The sequence below is a fragment of the Meleagris gallopavo genome, chromosome 27 (assembly GCF_905368555.1).
Source record: "Meleagris gallopavo chromosome 27, MGAL_WU_HG_1.1, whole genome shotgun sequence".
Classification (NCBI taxonomy): Eukaryota; Metazoa; Chordata; class Aves; order Galliformes; family Phasianidae; genus Meleagris; species Meleagris gallopavo.
In genome coordinates this window covers 974,448-989,174 of record NC_139430.1, presented here as the reverse complement: position 1 = coordinate 989,174, position 14,727 = coordinate 974,448, and the positions used below count along the sequence as shown (strand labels likewise).

The following is a 14,727-nucleotide window of genomic DNA, read 5'->3' as shown; positions in this document are numbered from 1 at the left end:
CAAGAGAAAGAGAAGGGGGAGAGAAGGGGCCGAGCGTGGAGGGGCTCCTTCCTCCATGCAGCAAAAGGGGCTCTGCGCCCACTGCGCCCCGGCTCGGCCTCTGCTGTGGGGCTGCTGCTCCCCGGGCTCCTGGTCCACCTGCTGCAATTTGGAGCTGCTGCTCCCCGGGCTCCTGGTCCACCTGCTGCAATTTGGAGCTGCTGCTCCCCGGGCTCCTGGTCCACCTGCTGCAATTTGGAGCTGCTGCTCCATTTCCTCTGGGATCCTTTGGGATCTGGAGGACGAGAAGGAAGCGAACGGCAGCGGGGCTGGAGCCGGAGCAGGGCAGGGCGGTCAGCATCCCATGGCGCACCGTGGGATGGCACAGCACGGCTCCTGCACGGCTACAGCTGAGGGACCCCAACTGCAGCTCCTTACCTGCCCGGCTCGGGGGTCTCGGCGGTGGCTCTGGCACCGTTGGCTGCTGTTTATAACCGCGCTCAGCCGCGCTCGGTGGGGGGACGCGGCCGGCGAGAGCCCCGGCCCCACACGTGGCCTCGTTCCCATTAATTACCCATCGATGTCCCCCTGCCCCCTCCGCTCAATATGGGTCGATGGCCCCGCGCCGCTGCCGCTGCCCCCGGTCACACGCTGCTGTCATTAGCGGGGATGTCGATACGAGGTTGGCCACGGCCCGGCGCTCTCCCCGTGTCGGGGGCCGCGTGTGACCCTGCCCAAGGACGAGCTGCGTCCTGCACCCCCCCCCATCCCATCTCACCCCTATCTGTGGGTTTCGGGGGATCAAAGAGGTGACCGCCCGCGTCCCCTGCGCTGCCCCATACGTGGCTGCGGCTGCGCAAAGGAAGGACCCACATTTGGGACGGACATCGGGGCCGTCCTCGCCTGCTGCTGAAGGCACACGACGTGTTGGTGCCACGACGGGCCTCAGAAATGGGGCTGGGGGGACGCAAACCCACCGTGGGGGGGATGCGGGGACAGGGACGCAGCCCGGGGTGGAGAGCAGGGGGTGGCGGTGGGACAGCAGGGAGGGCGGCTCTGGGGACGGCAGGGACACACGTGGCAGCAGAGCTGGGATGTGGGGCTGCGCGCGCGGTGTGATGTGATGCGAGGTGACAGCAGCTCTAATGAAGGGCTGCTGGCGGGGGGTGACGGCCCCGCAGCCCCCGGCCCTGTCAATAAGCTGAGCCGGGCAGCGCTGATGGACCCCGGGGCCGGGAGACACCAAGGTCGGGCGCGGGCAGGGGCTGAAGGAGCGGCCCGACCACGGGCATCGCACGCAGCCCATCGCAGCGCCGCGGGCACCGGGACGCGAAGCACGAGGGGCGGCCGTGCTGCCATCTCCCGGCACGGCTGCGTGCGAGGGATGCGGCACACGTGGGGATCCGCGCCGGGGTTTGGGCCGGGCTGCCCCTTTCCTGCCCCTTTCCTGCCCCTTTCCTGCCCTTTTCCTGCCCCTTTCCTGCCCTTTTCCTGCCCTTTTCCTGCCCCTTTCCTGCCCCTTTCCTGCCCCTTTCCTGCCCTTTTCCTGCCCCTCCGCCCCAGAACCACGCGGCGCCCGGTGGTTTCGGCCGCTTTATTCCCAGCCGAGCGCCGTTTGATGCCCGGAGACGCCGCTGCCCGCCCGTCACAGCCGCTCCACGTGGAACGCCTTCCCGCACTGCCGCAGCTCCCGCTGCTGCTGCCGCCGCTCGTCCTGCAGGAGCCGATCCAGAGCCGCCCGCCGCAGCTGTGGGGCCGGCAATGAAACCCAGGGCAACCGAAGGAGGGGGGCCCGGAGCCCCCGGGGGGGGGCACCCACCGCCGTCAGCTCCTTGCTGGCGAGGCGCAGCTCCTCCTCCAGGCTCCAGCGCAGCGTCCCGAAGGACGTGGCCCAGATCTCCCGCTGCTGCTCCCCGGGTGCCGACCCCCAGCTGCAGGGACACGGGGCGACAAAACAAACGTGGGGACCCCCGCTGAGACCCCTTCACCCCCCCCCCCCCAGGACCCCCTTTGCGCCTCTACCTCTGCACCAACTCCGCGCAGGTGCGCTCCTTCCCTACGACCTGCAACCAAAGCCACAAGTTTGGGATGCTCAGGGTTTGGGATGCTCAGGGTTTGGGACGCTCAGGGTTTGGGATGCGCAGGGTTTGGGACGCACAGGGTTTGGGACGCTCAGGGTTTGGGACGCGCAGGGTTTGGGACGCTCAGCCTTACGGGGCAGCAGCTGCAGCCTCCCGCCCATCCCCACCTGCTCCCGATACGGGGATGGGACCCGGCTGCTCCCTGCCATCACGGCCAGCCAGCGCAGCACAGACCCCACTGCTGTCCCATCACCGCGGCAACCGCCCCATGGCAACCGCGGCAGCACGCAGCCAGCCGGGGGTAACTCGTTTTATTAAAGAGCAATTAAAAAGAGTGCAGAGGCCCACGGCAGGGGCACGCTTCCCACCCCACGTGGCACACGGTGCGGCGACGCTGAGCTGCCGGTGCTGGTGAGAGCGGAGGAACCTCCCTCGGCAGGGCAGAGAGCTGCTCCCCATAGGGCTGCGTCTGCCCCTGAACGCAGAACAAACCGCAGCCCAACGCGGGTCCTCGGAGCAGCACGAGGCTGACAAACTATTTACACACAGTCCTGGTGCCCACTGAGAGCAGCGGCGCTGATCGCAGGGAAAGCTGAGCATTCGTCCCTCGGAAAGATCAGACGAGCGGCTGCGGAGCCTGAGATCCACACAGACAGGACGGACAGACAGCATCAGCCCCTGCTGGCCACCACGGGAAAGAGAGGCAGAGCAGAGAGCTGGCCGGGGTCGATGTCTTTTATAAGTTACAGCTAACCAAAGTTTATTCACAGGGCTGGGGCTGCCGGCCTCGAGCACCGTACGGCATCCCGGGCAGCCACGAGGGGCACAGCTCCGCCCGAGGAGGGAGGGCTCCACCAGCCCTACGTCCCGTGAGAGGGACACCGAGAGCACGACTGCTTCATCCCAGCACAAAACCCCCCTGGTTTGGTTTGCTGTGCCCAGCACGGGGCTCGTGGAAGGTCCCTGCTCACAGCGTGCTCTCCAGCGTGTTGTAGTTGTCCTTGAAGCTCTTCAGCTCCAGGAAGTGTTTGGCACGTTTGCTCTTCTGGCTGGAAGGCAGGTAGGTGACCTGGATGGTGGCAGGGTTGGATACTTCGGGGGACAGAGTGAGGTCCTTGGCTGCCGACTGGTGCTGCCTCTGGCTGCTGCCTGCCCGTGCCTTGGTCCTGCAGGGAGAGGTGTGATCAGCACGGGGGGGGGGATGCAGCCTCTCCCCCAAGGAGCTGTTTGTCCGTGGGTTCTGCCCCACACAGGGCAGATCTGCCCCCCTGGAGAGCAGCTCTCACGTTTTGAAAACCAAAGATGTGTTCCTCTGTGCCGGGCCCAGGGGCTGTGCTGAGCCCCTGGCACAAAGATGCAAGAAGGAACGTGGCTGTGACCCGGTGCCAAGCCCCAAACACACAAAGGATAGGGAAACCTGAAGGACAGACTGACGCGAGCTCCTCACACCCTGGGCTGTTTTTATGCCTCTGTTCACAGCACCAGGACGGGTTGCTGAGGCCCAAACACTCAGCACTGCACCCCAGCAGCAAGACTTACATGTTTGCCAGCTCGTTCAAAGCATCCTGGTACTTCAGATATTCCGGCTTCCCAAAGACCTTCACACAAACAGAAAAGAGGTTGAAAAGAGGCCCAGGACACGACACAACAGCCCTGCACAGGGCCGCAGAACAGGGGCAGCCCCACTCACCCCGGTGCCATAGCGGGCATTCTCATACCCGTCCAGCAAAGTGTCGATTAAGGCCTTGCGGATGCCTTTGAAGGAGCTGCTGGAGTTCCTCAGTTCCAGCAGATAGGCACAGAAGTTCTTCCCTATTAAAGATTTTGGGTATCTGCCCTCTGCGTGAAACGGGATTTCTGGAAAATAAAAGGTGCAGCACAACCTACTGAAGGACGGAGCGAAACGACTGCGACAAAGCTGCAGGTTCGTGGCTCGTTAAACCTCCTGCCACTCTGCCGCCTCCAATTAATGACTGCTGCCAATGCGAGAGCAGAGACAACCTTTGGGGGGGCTTAACGACCACTGCTCTCAAAGCAGAGCCCAACCTCTGCCCAACGCAGCCCCGTTTCCTCCCTGCTCTCTCCCCTCTCTGTCCCTCACCTGACGTCCGAATGGCATCCAGCGCCTTCATCCTGTACAAGTAATTATAGCAGCCTGGAAAAGAGAAAAAGCAAAGCGAGGGCTGAGCGGAGCACAGAATTACCCCCAAACTGGTGAATGGGACCAGCACGAGAGCCCAGCAAGGAGCCCAACCCCAGGGAGGTGACAGCAGAACGACGCCGGATGTGTCCGCGCTTGCTGGGATCGTACCTTGTGTCTCCAGCTGCAGGAGTCTGCTGTCATCCTCAGCTAACAGCTGGGGCTCGTACTTGATATCCTGCACCCTCGACAGCCTGATGTCAATCTCCTCCTTTAAATCCTGCAGAGCAAAAAAAAAACCAAGAGGAAAATTCAGAGCGCTCCCCTGCTTGGCAGGATCACAGGGACGAGCGCAGCCCAGGCCCGGCGTGAAGCAGAGGGAACCCGTTCCTTCTGCGGCCGTTTGTCCCCACGCCAGGGCGGCAGCTCCCAGCCGTGCCCCATCTGGATGCAGAACCCGCAGGAACCGACCTTGGGCGCGTGCTGCCCGACAGGGACGTGTGGGCCGCGCCGGGACTTCATGGCGAAGCGCATGATCTGCCGTTTCACAAAGATGAACAGCAGCACGAAGACCTGGGGGAGCAAAGCAGGGATGGCGCTCAGCACACAGAGCTGCGCCCATGGGACCCCCCCCAAAGCTCACCCCACAGGGCGTCCCCCCAACCCCCACCCCATGGGAGCCGCCGCCTACACCCCACCAGACTCCTCAAATCCCACCCCATGGCTTTCCCCCAAATCCCACCCCACGGGACACCCACAAACCTCCACCCAAACCCCCACCCCGTGGCTGTACCCCAAACGCTCACCCCATAGGGACCCCCCAAGCACCCATTCCATGACCTTCCCCAAACCTCACCCCATGGGAGCCCCCGCCTACACCCCACCAGACTCCTCAAATCCCACCCCATGGTTTTCCTCCAAATCCCACCCCACGGGACCCCCCCCCCCCCAAATCCTTACCCCACGGATCCCTCCTAAACCCTCACCACACCCCCCAAACCCCCACCCCACAGGACTCCCCCAAACCCTCAGCCCATAGCCTTCCCCCAAACCCCACCCCACGGGACACCCACAAACCTCCACCCAAACCCCCACCCCGTGGCTGTACCCCAAACGCTCACCCCATAGGGACCCCCCAAGCACCCATTCCATGACCTTCCCCCAAACCTCACCCCATGGGAGCCCCCGCCTACACCCCACCAGACTCCTCAAATCCCACCCTATGGCCTTCCTCCAAACCCCACCCCACGGGACCCCCCCCCCCAAACCCTCACCCCACGGATCCCTCCTAAACCCTCACCACACCCCCCAAGCCCCCACCCCACAGGACTCCCCCAAACCCTCAGCCCATGGCCTTCCCCCAAACCCCACCCCATGGGACACCCACAAACCTCCACCCAAACCCCCACCCTGTGGCTGTACCCCAAACGCTCACCCCATAGGGACCCCCCAAACACCCATCCCATGACCTTCCCCCAAACCTCACCCCATGGGAGCCCCCACCTACACCCCACCAGACTCCTCAAATCCCACCCCATGGCCTTCCCCCAAACCCCACCCCATGGGACCCCATCCCAAACCCTCACCCCACGGATCCCTCCTAAACCCTCACCCCACCCCCCAAGCCCCCACCCCACAGGACTCCCCCAAACCCTCAGCCCATGGGACACCCACAAACCTCCACCTAAACCCCCACCCCGTGGCTGTACCCCAAACACTCACCCCATAGGGACCCCCCAAACACCCATCCCATGACCTTCCCCCCAAAATCCACCCCATGGGACGCCTCCAAACCTCCACCCAAACCCCCACCTCATTGCCATCCTCCAAACCCCACCCCATGGCCTTCCCTCTAACTCTCACAACGCGAGGCCCCCTCAGACCCTCATCCCATAGAGCCCCCCACCCAAAACCCCATCCTATGGCCTTCCCCAAGCCCCACCCCATGGGACACCCCCTAAACCCTCATCCCACGGGATCCCCCCAAACTCCCACTCCACGTCCCCCCTCCCCCTGATCCCCCAATCCATGGCCTTCCCCCAAACCCCACCCCATGGGACACCCACAAACCTCCACCCAAACCTCCACCCCATGGCTGTACCCCAAATCCCCACCCCATGGCTGTACCCCCAATCCCCACCCCACACGGACCCCCCAAACCGCCCACCCCATGGCCTTCCCTCTAACTCTCACAACACGAGGCCCCGCAAACCCTCATCCCATAGGGCCCCCCACCCAAACCCCCATCCCATAGCCTTCCCCCAAACCCCACCCAAACCCCCACCCCATTGCTGTCCTCCAAACTCCACCTCATGGGACTCCCCCCCCCCCCCACACCCTCACCCCATAGCGTTTCCCCAAACCCCACCTCATGTGACCCCCCCCAAACCTCCACCCAAACCCCCACCCCATGGCCTTTCCTCTGACCTCACCCCACAGAGCCCCTCACCCAAACCCCACTCCATGGGACGCCCCCCAAACCTCCACCCAAACCCAAACCCCCACCCCACCGCCATCCTCCAGCCCCCCACCCCACGGCCTCCCCTCTCACCCACACCCCCCCAGACCCCCGCAGCTCCAGCACACACCTCAAACCCCCCCCGGATCCGCCCCACAAGCGCTCCTCGAGTCTCTCCTCCAATCCTCCCCTCGCCCTACAGCCGCACCGGGGCTGACGCGGCCCCACGGACAGCCCAGCCCGGCCCCACGAGGACCCCAGACCCCAACGGGGCACCGCGCGGACACCGCGCCCACCGGGAGCCCTGCGGCCCCCCCAGGCCCGACCCAACCGGGCCCCGCACCCCGACCCGGCCCCGCAGCCCCCCCCGCGCACCGGCCGGGCCCAGCCCCACGCCCATCCGCCCCCCCCGTCTCTCCCGTCCCGCCCCCCCGTCGCTCACCAGGCTGCCGTAGGCCATCACCAGCACCACGTTAACCCCGGACAGCCAGTTGCTGCCGGCCCCCGCCATCCCCGGCCCGCCGCGGGGCCGCACAACATGGCGCCCTCCGAAGCCGCCCCGCGCCCCCACCACGTGACACGGAAGCGCGACGCCGGGCGAGAAGGAAACCGAGCCGATCGCCCTCCCCCACGTGACTCCACGCGTGCCGCGTCACCCTCGCGTGCCGCGTCACGTGGGAGCGAAGCCGGCCCGGCCCCGCCCCCTCCCGCGTCACGTGATGGGGGCGGGCGCCGCTGGGCAGTGTCAGTGTGGTGGAGACTCAGGTAAAGTTGGTGCGCGGCGGCGGCGGCTCCGCTCCTTCCGCGCGGCCCCGTCGACCCCGCCCCGCCGCCTTTATTCCTCTCCCTCCCTCCGCGCTCCGCTCGGCCCCGCTCTTCCCGGCCCGGCCTCGCCGTTCCGCGGCGGCCCCTCGCTGCCCGCCGGGCCCCGCTCCCCGCCGGGCGCCGTGCGGCCTAGTGGGCCGGGCCCGGCCTCGGGCTGGCGTAGCGCGCGGCCGCCGCAGGTGAGGGAGGGCGGGCGGGCGGGCGGGCGGGGGCGGCCGCGTCGGGCGGGGAATGGCGGCCGCGGCCATGAGGGCGGAAGCGGCCCGGCCTGGCGCCGCGCTGCCGGGGGGAGGCGGAGGGGCACGGGCCCGGCCCTCCCCGCGGGGCCGCCCCCATTGTGCGCCGCGGGTCCCTCCGAGGCCGGGACCGGGCGGATCCCCCGGGGCCGGGGAGCACAAAGGGCCGGGAGGCGCCGCCCCGCCGTGCGAGCGCGGGCTGAGCCCGGGGCCGAGCGCTGCGGGCTTCCCCGTCCGGCCGCGGGGTTCCGCACGCACGCGGGGGTCGCTCCGCGGATCCGAGCTGCGGTGCTCGCCGCCGTAGGGAGATTTCCCCGGGCGTTCGCCCTGTTTTTCCTTTGGACCTTTGGAGCCTTTTTGCCGTGCTAGCAGAGCTTTGCAGGAGGGGTGTGGAAGTGCCGCTTTTCTGCCCTAGCAGATAAGGGAAACTGAGGCTGGGGCGTGCTGGGGGCTCGCCTTGCATCACCCGGGAGCAGCGGCCGTGAGCACAGAGCCCCGTTCTGCGTTGTAACCCCTCTGAATTCCCAATAAAGTGAACCGTTGCGCTCTGTCTCTGTATCACCTCTGTTTTTAGAGGCTCCGTGCAGCCCGGGGCTCGGCTCTGTGGGACGCGGTTTGATGGGGAAAGCGATGCATTGCAGCCCCTTTAATGCAGGATCCCGTAACCCGGAGCTGCAGCCCTTCGATCCCATCCCCTTGTCTTGAAAGTTTCCCATTTGAGCGCCGTTTCTCTGGGCTTTGCTGGGGAGTTTGCTTTGTTTGGCCGCCGTCGCCCGTTTTTATTGCAGCTGCACATGTGTGGTTTTGTTTTCCTTCTTAAAGCAAAACAAAAGGAGATGGAAGGTTTGATAAATCCACCCTGAACCCGTTGTGAAGCGCATCGTTACACGCGTGGGGATGGTTTGGGTGCTGGGATAGGGAATGTTTGCATTGAAACGTTGGCCCTGAGCTGCGCTGAAGTTCCAGGTGGAGGAGTGGAGTTGGAGCCGAGCTCACCTGCCGGTTTCTGCGGGACGGTGCTTCTGTTAGAATGACTTCTTTGGTGGTTTTTTTTTTTTTTTTTGCATGTAAAGAATGATTGAATGGTCCCCAAAACGCAGCGGGGCTGAGCAGAGCGTGGCAGCGGCCAAATTCTGCCCAACTCCTGCCCAAAGCTTGGGGGCAGAGCGCTGCCAGGGCCCATTGGAGCTGCAGGTTAAGTTACTGCGAACGCACGGCGTCGCTTCCCCGGGGCTGCAGTGCCGCTGGGTCGGTCTGATACGACGACTTGGTCGCGTGTGAGATCTTAGGATGGGAAGAGATGAAGTGTTGGGGAGTGGAAATGAGCCCAGCTGGGAGGGAGTGCAGCGTGGCTGCCGTGCAGTGCCCCCAAATTGTGGTTCTGCACAGCGTGGTGAACCCGGAGCTCTATAAGCACAGAACTCTCCTTACGTTGCCTTGAGGTGTCAGTAGCCCCAAAAAGTGAACTTTACAGCTGCTGAGGGTCTCTTTTTGTGGGCAGCCCCCCCAGCGGGGCGCTGCCACCCCCTGCTGCCGCTGCTCTGGCTGTTGGTGTTGGAATCTTCCCCCCATCAGGTTGCTGGTCCTCGCTGAGGTTCTTCCGTGGCCTGAGCTCCAGCGCTTCCACAACTGTTGTCCCACGTTGGCATCGAGTTCTTTCCATTTTTTGGTAGCTTTTAAATCTAGAATACTTGATGGGAGAAAACTTAACGTTCCAAGGCCTGCAGGGTAGTTGAAATAAGGAAAAAAAATGCAGTTGTTTCTACGTGGGTGATGAATTAAAGAGAGCAGCACCTGTAACTGGAGGGCGCTGCTCCCCTGTGGCCTGAAGGCACAAAAGGAGAGGAGCAGTTGGGAGCTTTTGGAGGTTCTGGGATGTCCCTCTCTGCTCCGTAGGGCTTTGTGAAGCATTGTGTGCTCCGTGGGGTGGTTCTGAGCCAGGTCAGCCCTTGTTGGGGGGTATTTCCCTCCGGGATGCAGCGTGGGGTGGTGGATGTGGGTCTGTGCTGGTGTTTCTCACTCCGTGTCGGTGCCGCCGTGCGTTTCCAGTTTCTAACAGCCTGTTCTCTCTTCTCCCCCCTGCCCCACCGCAGACTTCTACCTTGTAAATACTGTTATTTGTATATACTGTAAATGATGACATCGGTGGGCACTAACCGAGCCCGGGGGAGCTGGGAGCAGACACAGACACAGAGCCAGACACAGCACAAGCAGCGGCCGCAGGTAAGGGCAGCGTCCTTGGCAACCAGCTGGGTGCAGGTGGAGCCCTGGCACGGGAGCTGGGCTGTCCCATGGCGCTGCTGCACCCTGTGTGCTTCCAGCCCATCGGCTCCCGTTGGCTTTTCACAACCAGCCCAGAGCTGCCTGCAGTTTGTCTCCGTGTTCTGGTGGCGGTGAGGTGGCGTGGGACACCTGGTGGTGCTCCTTCTTGCTCTCCCTCCCTCGCTTCCCTTTGCCTGCTTTGCTTTCCGGAGCCTTCCTCTTCCCAAAGCCCCATTTTGTACCTGTTTTCGTAGCATCTGCTCCTTCTGGAAGCGGCGTGGCCTCTGGGAGCCGAGCTGATGTGCTCCATGCTAACCGTGCTCTCTTTTGGTGCCCCATCTCTTTAGGCCACTGCGGAACAGATTCGACTTGCACAGATGATTTCGGACCACAACGACGCTGACTTTGAGGAGAAGGTGAAACAAGTGAGTGTGAGAGGGGAGGAGGATGGCAGAGGGGATGTGCTGCACTGCTTGTGCCCTGTGCTGCTGTCCTGGGCCCGCTGACTGCAGCCCCAGAGCAGGAGGAGCAGCAGCATCCCAAGCCAAGGAGCTCATAGGCTACGCTGTGATGGGACTCGGTGACTCAGAAACCTTCATTGCTGGGGATTTGCTGCTTGTTTGGGGGCACCACTAAGCTGGGAAGCCCTGGCATTTCTACGTGGGATTTCTGGTTTGGGATTCGACATGCTTGCCTCTATCCACGTGGATGTCGGTGCTTTGCGGGCATGGAACGCGCTGACTTTGGTGTTCTCTTCTCTACAGCTGATTGACATCACAGGGAAGAACCAGGACGAGTGTGTGATTGCTCTGCACGACTGCAATGGGGACGTTAACAGAGCCATCAATGTGCTGCTGGAGGGCAATCCGGACACGGTAGGGTTGGGTGCCGTGAATGTGGTGAGGCCAAATTCAGCGTCACCGCAGATTTGGAGATGAAACATACCGTAAAGTCTCCGTAACAAGAACCAGGAGGAGTCACGAGTTGCAGCAGTAGTTTGGGAAGTGTGGTTACCTCCTGGCTTCTCGATGCTGCGCTGTAGGGCTGCAGAAGGTGTGAGCACGGCCAACAGGATGGAGGGCAGAAAACCACCAATGCTTCGCTCCCTGCTCCTTCTCAATGGGGAGTTGTGTCTCTGGCCCAGCAGTCACCATTTCGGGGGTCTCCTCCCCATTTGTGTGCTGGTATTTTTTTCTGTTGAGTCGGGCTTGGCTGCTGCCCCTCATACAGGTGCTGTTGCTTCACGATGTCACACATTTTACCCCCTTTTGCCCTCCCTCTTTCTGAGCCGTGAGCACAGGTGGATGCATTGGGCAGTGCTGCATTCTGTCTTAGCACAGCTGCCTCTCCTTGCTGGGTGCTTTGCTCCTGCTGGGTTTGCTGTAGCACACAGGAAGGTTCTTGCTTTGCCTTCAGAGAGCCTTTCCCATTGAACACTGAGCAAAACTGCTGTTGGAAAACCCTTTTAGAAGGAGGGATGAGACGAACGTGCTGTGCTGGGGTCTGGGAGCTGCTTCTGGTCTGGGTTCAGCTGGTGTGGTGCTGATAAGGGATTTCCTGATAAGGGACAAACCTGTTAAAGACTTCAATGCTCTCGTGCTGATGGAGGCAGCTCACCTCCTGAGCTCGTAAATCTGTGTCCCCTATCCCAAACAATGCAGGAGCTGTTGTGTTCTTCCCCTGAGTTAGACTGGGCTGAAAATGACACCACTGGAAGAACACATTTCTGACTTATCTGAGCCACAGATAACAGTGGGGCACCAGAAGCCCTTTGGTTTGGAGACACGTTGTGCTTCCAAGGATTTTTATCCCTGCCCCTGCGTGCTGCCATCCCAAAGCAGCTCTTTGCTTCTCCACCAGTTACATTTTCAGATGTTTGTCAACAACCTGTGACTATTTTTAATTAATCTAACAGCGTGCAGCATCAATTTAAGAACACGAGCTCATTGCAGGCTGTTGTGAAGTAAGTTCACGTGGGCAGTGGGGTGGAGATGTGCTTTGTACAGCAGAGCTCGGGGTGAGGTTTTTTCACCCAGAGGGTGGGGAGGCAGTGGAACAGGTTGCCCAAGGAGGCTGTGGATCCCCATCCCTGCAGGCATTCGAGGCCAGGCTGGATGTGGCTCTGGGCAGCCTGGGCTGCTGGTTGGTGACCTGCACACAGCAGGGGTTGGAACTGATGGGCATCGTGGTCCTTTGCAACCCAGGCCGTTCTATGAGCCTATGATTCTATGAATCAATGATTCCATGGGTCCTTATGGTGCCCTGTGGGTCCCTATGGCACCCTGTGGGTTCTCTGGGCAGCCTGGGCTGCTGGTTGGTGACCTGCACACAGCACAGGTTGGAACTGATGGGCATCATGGTCCTTTGCAACCCAGGCCGTTCTGTGAGCCTATGATTCTATGAGTCAATGATTCTATGGGTCCCTATGGTGCCCCATGGATCCCTGTGGGACCCTATGGATCCCTATGGCACCCTGTGGTCCCTAAGGCACCCTATAGGGTCTTATGGCACCCTGTGGGTCCCTAAGGCACCCTATAGGATCTTATGACACCCTGTGGGTCCTTATGGCAGCCTGGGCTGCTGGTTGGTGACCTGCACACAGCAGGGGTTGGAACTGATGGCCATCGTGGTCCTTTGCAACCCAGGCTGTTCTGTGAGTCAATGAGTCTATGAGGCTATGATTCCGTGGGTCCCTAAGGCACCCTGTGGGTCCCTACAGCACCTTATGGGTTTTCAGGGCACCTTGGGCTGCTGGTTGGTCACCTGCACACAGCACCGGGTTGGAATGAGATGAGCATTGTGATCCTTTTCAACCCAGGCCATTCTATGGGTCAGTTATTCTATGGGTCTTAATGGCACCCTGTGGGTCCCTACGGCACCCTATAGGGTCTTATGGCACCCTGTGGGTTCTCAGGGCAGCCTGGACTGCTGGTTGGTGACCTGCACACAGCAGGGGTTGGAACTGATGGTCATCGTGGTCCTTTGCAACCCAGGCCATTCTATGAGTCAATGATTCCATGGGTCCATGACTCCGTGGGTCCCTGTGGCACCCTATTGATCCTTATGGCACCCTGTGGGTCCCTAAGGCACACTGTGGGTCTTATGGCACCCTATGAATTCTTATTGCACCCTGTGGGTCCCTAAGGCACCCTATAGGGTCTTATGGCACCCTGTGGTTCTCTGGGCAGCCTGGGCTGCTGGTTGGTGACCTGCACACAGCAGGGGTTGGAACTGATGGCCATCGTGGTCCTTTGCAACCCAGGCCGTTCTGTGAGTTGAACTCACCTATGGATAAATTCTGATCTTCTCATCCTGTGGTCAGGGAGAGGTTTTGGGTTTTGAGAGAGCAATCCGCCCTGAAACACTGACTGCAGAGCGCTCTGGAAAGTTAGCTTGGTTGTTTTGAGACTCGGGTTAACTGCTTCCCGTTTTTGCAAACCTCCAGCATTCCTGGGAGATGGTCGGGAAGAAGAAAGGCGTCTCGGGACAGAAGGACAGCGGACAGACAGAACCCAGTGAGGAGAGCAAAGAGAACCGAGAGAGAGATCGGGATTTCAGCAGGCGACGTGGAGGACCGCCGCGGCGGGGCCGGGGTGCCAGCCGTGGCAGAGAATGTATGCAGCCACCCTTCCTTCCACCATCACATCTCGGTGTGCCGAGCACTCTGCTCCCCTCTGTGCTGGGGGAACGCAGCTGGGGGGGGGAATTCACTCTCCTGTGGCAGCCTGGTGGTGCTGCCCTGTGTGAGATGCATCCTTGGGCGATGCTCTTGCTTAAGAGGCCACGGAGCGCTCGGTCCCCCGCACAGCCACCACGTTCAGCTCTCGAGGTCTGGTCTGGTGGTCTTAATGTGGTCTTTATGTTGTTCTGTCTTTCAGTTCGGGGCCAGGAGAACGGGCTGGATGGTGGGAAGAGTGGAGGCTCTTCTGGAAGAGGCACGGAGAGAGGGAGACGGGGACGTGGCCGGGGCCGAGGTACGCGCAGGGCTGTAGGCATGGGGTGGAGCGGTGAAGTCCGGGCCTCTCTTAAGAGGAAGGCTGTCAAACTGCTAAATTAGAGCTTGGTTTTTCCAATCTGACACTTAAACTCAGTGTTCTAAGTGTGTTAGGAGCAGTGAGGAATTCTCACGTCCCAGCTGAGCTGAGTGTGGCTTTCCTGCGCAGAGGTGCCTGTCTGCAGGCGGGGAGGCTGCTTGTCAGCAGGAGGGTTTGGATCCTCACCATCCCTGCCCGTGTGTCTCTGAGCACCACGCAAACCTTGGCTTGGTTTTTAAGTGCTAAGCAGCAGAAATTCATTCTCCTGCAAAATCTGCGTGGCTCAGGAGTTGCTGCTGAGGATGCACGCTGCAGAAATGAGAACCTGAGGTTCAGTTTTCCAGCTTTTGCCAGCTGGAAACTTCATCCAAGCCTGGCATCACTTATGGCTGATGGCTCTGCCAGCCAGCTGAGGTCATTCATGTACATGCAGAGACACTGCTGGAAACCCATCAGCTCAGGGGGATCCTCAGTGCTTTCATATTCTGGGCATCAGAACTCCATATGGCTGGGATGTTTCTTTTCCCTGTGATGCAGCACTGTGTGTGTCTTACAGGTGGCTCTGGAAGGCGGGGGGGAAGATTCTCTGCCCAAGGCATGGGGTAAGTTTCACTGCTATAAACCACAGCAAAAATCACACCTTTGTGCATGAATGCTGCCCCTTGCCTCAGCCTTGTATCGTTTTTCACACGAGTGAAGTAAAAGTTGCATC

At 61.4% G+C, this 14,727-nt stretch overlaps 2 protein-coding genes across 11 annotated transcripts in view; one reads left to right on the top strand and one right to left on the bottom strand.

Annotated features, from left to right (window-relative positions):
* Positions 1-2,354: 2,354 nt before the first annotated feature.
* On the bottom strand, positions 2,355-7,276 carry LTAP1 (lipid transport auxiliary protein 1). Of its 2 annotated transcripts, none has more exons than XM_085210024.1 (7): positions 7,101-7,261; positions 4,672-4,773; positions 4,372-4,480; positions 4,162-4,215; positions 3,751-3,917; positions 3,600-3,658; positions 2,355-3,226 (listed from the first exon to the last, which is right to left on the bottom strand). In XM_085210024.1, the coding sequence occupies exons 1-7, from the start codon at positions 7,167-7,169 to the stop codon at positions 3,028-3,030; spliced, it is 759 nt and encodes a 252-aa protein (XP_085066150.1). In that variant the 5' UTR covers positions 7,170-7,261; the 3' UTR covers positions 2,355-3,027. The 2 variants fall into 2 exon arrangements, with proteins under 2 accessions (XP_085066150.1, XP_085066151.1); XM_085210025.1 differs by having other exon boundaries at positions 3,048-3,226; positions 3,779-3,917; positions 7,101-7,276.
* UBAP2L (ubiquitin associated protein 2 like) overlaps positions 7,274-14,727 on the top strand; it is a 23,661-nt gene continuing 16,207 nt past the window's right edge. For all 9 annotated transcript variants that reach the window (XM_085210008.1, XM_085210007.1, XM_085210005.1 and 6 more), the window contains exons 1-7: positions 7,274-7,423; positions 9,813-9,942; positions 10,329-10,406; positions 10,746-10,856; positions 13,427-13,595; positions 13,860-13,955; positions 14,572-14,617. In XM_085210008.1, coding sequence (XP_085066134.1) covers positions 9,853-9,942; positions 10,329-10,406; positions 10,746-10,856; positions 13,427-13,595; positions 13,860-13,955; positions 14,572-14,617 — 590 coding nt within the window. In that variant the 5' untranslated portion in view covers positions 7,274-7,423; positions 9,813-9,852. The remainder of the gene's footprint in view (positions 7,424-9,812; positions 9,943-10,328; positions 10,407-10,745; positions 10,857-13,426; positions 13,596-13,859; positions 13,956-14,571; positions 14,618-14,727) is intronic.

Excerpts from the sequence above, each read along its gene's own strand:
- LTAP1 (XM_085210024.1), bottom strand. The coding sequence starts at position 7,169 with ATGGCGGGGGCCGGCAGCAACTGGCTGTCCGGGGTTAACGTGGTGCTG. Across the intron at positions 4,216-4,371 it reads CCTGCAGCTGGAGACACAAG|GCTGCTATAATTACTTGTAC; the intron begins GTACGATCCCAG and ends TCTCTTTTCCAG. Across the intron at positions 3,918-4,161 it reads GGATGCCATTCGGACGTCAG|AAATCCCGTTTCACGCAGAG; the intron begins GTGAGGGACAGA and ends TTTATTTTCCAG.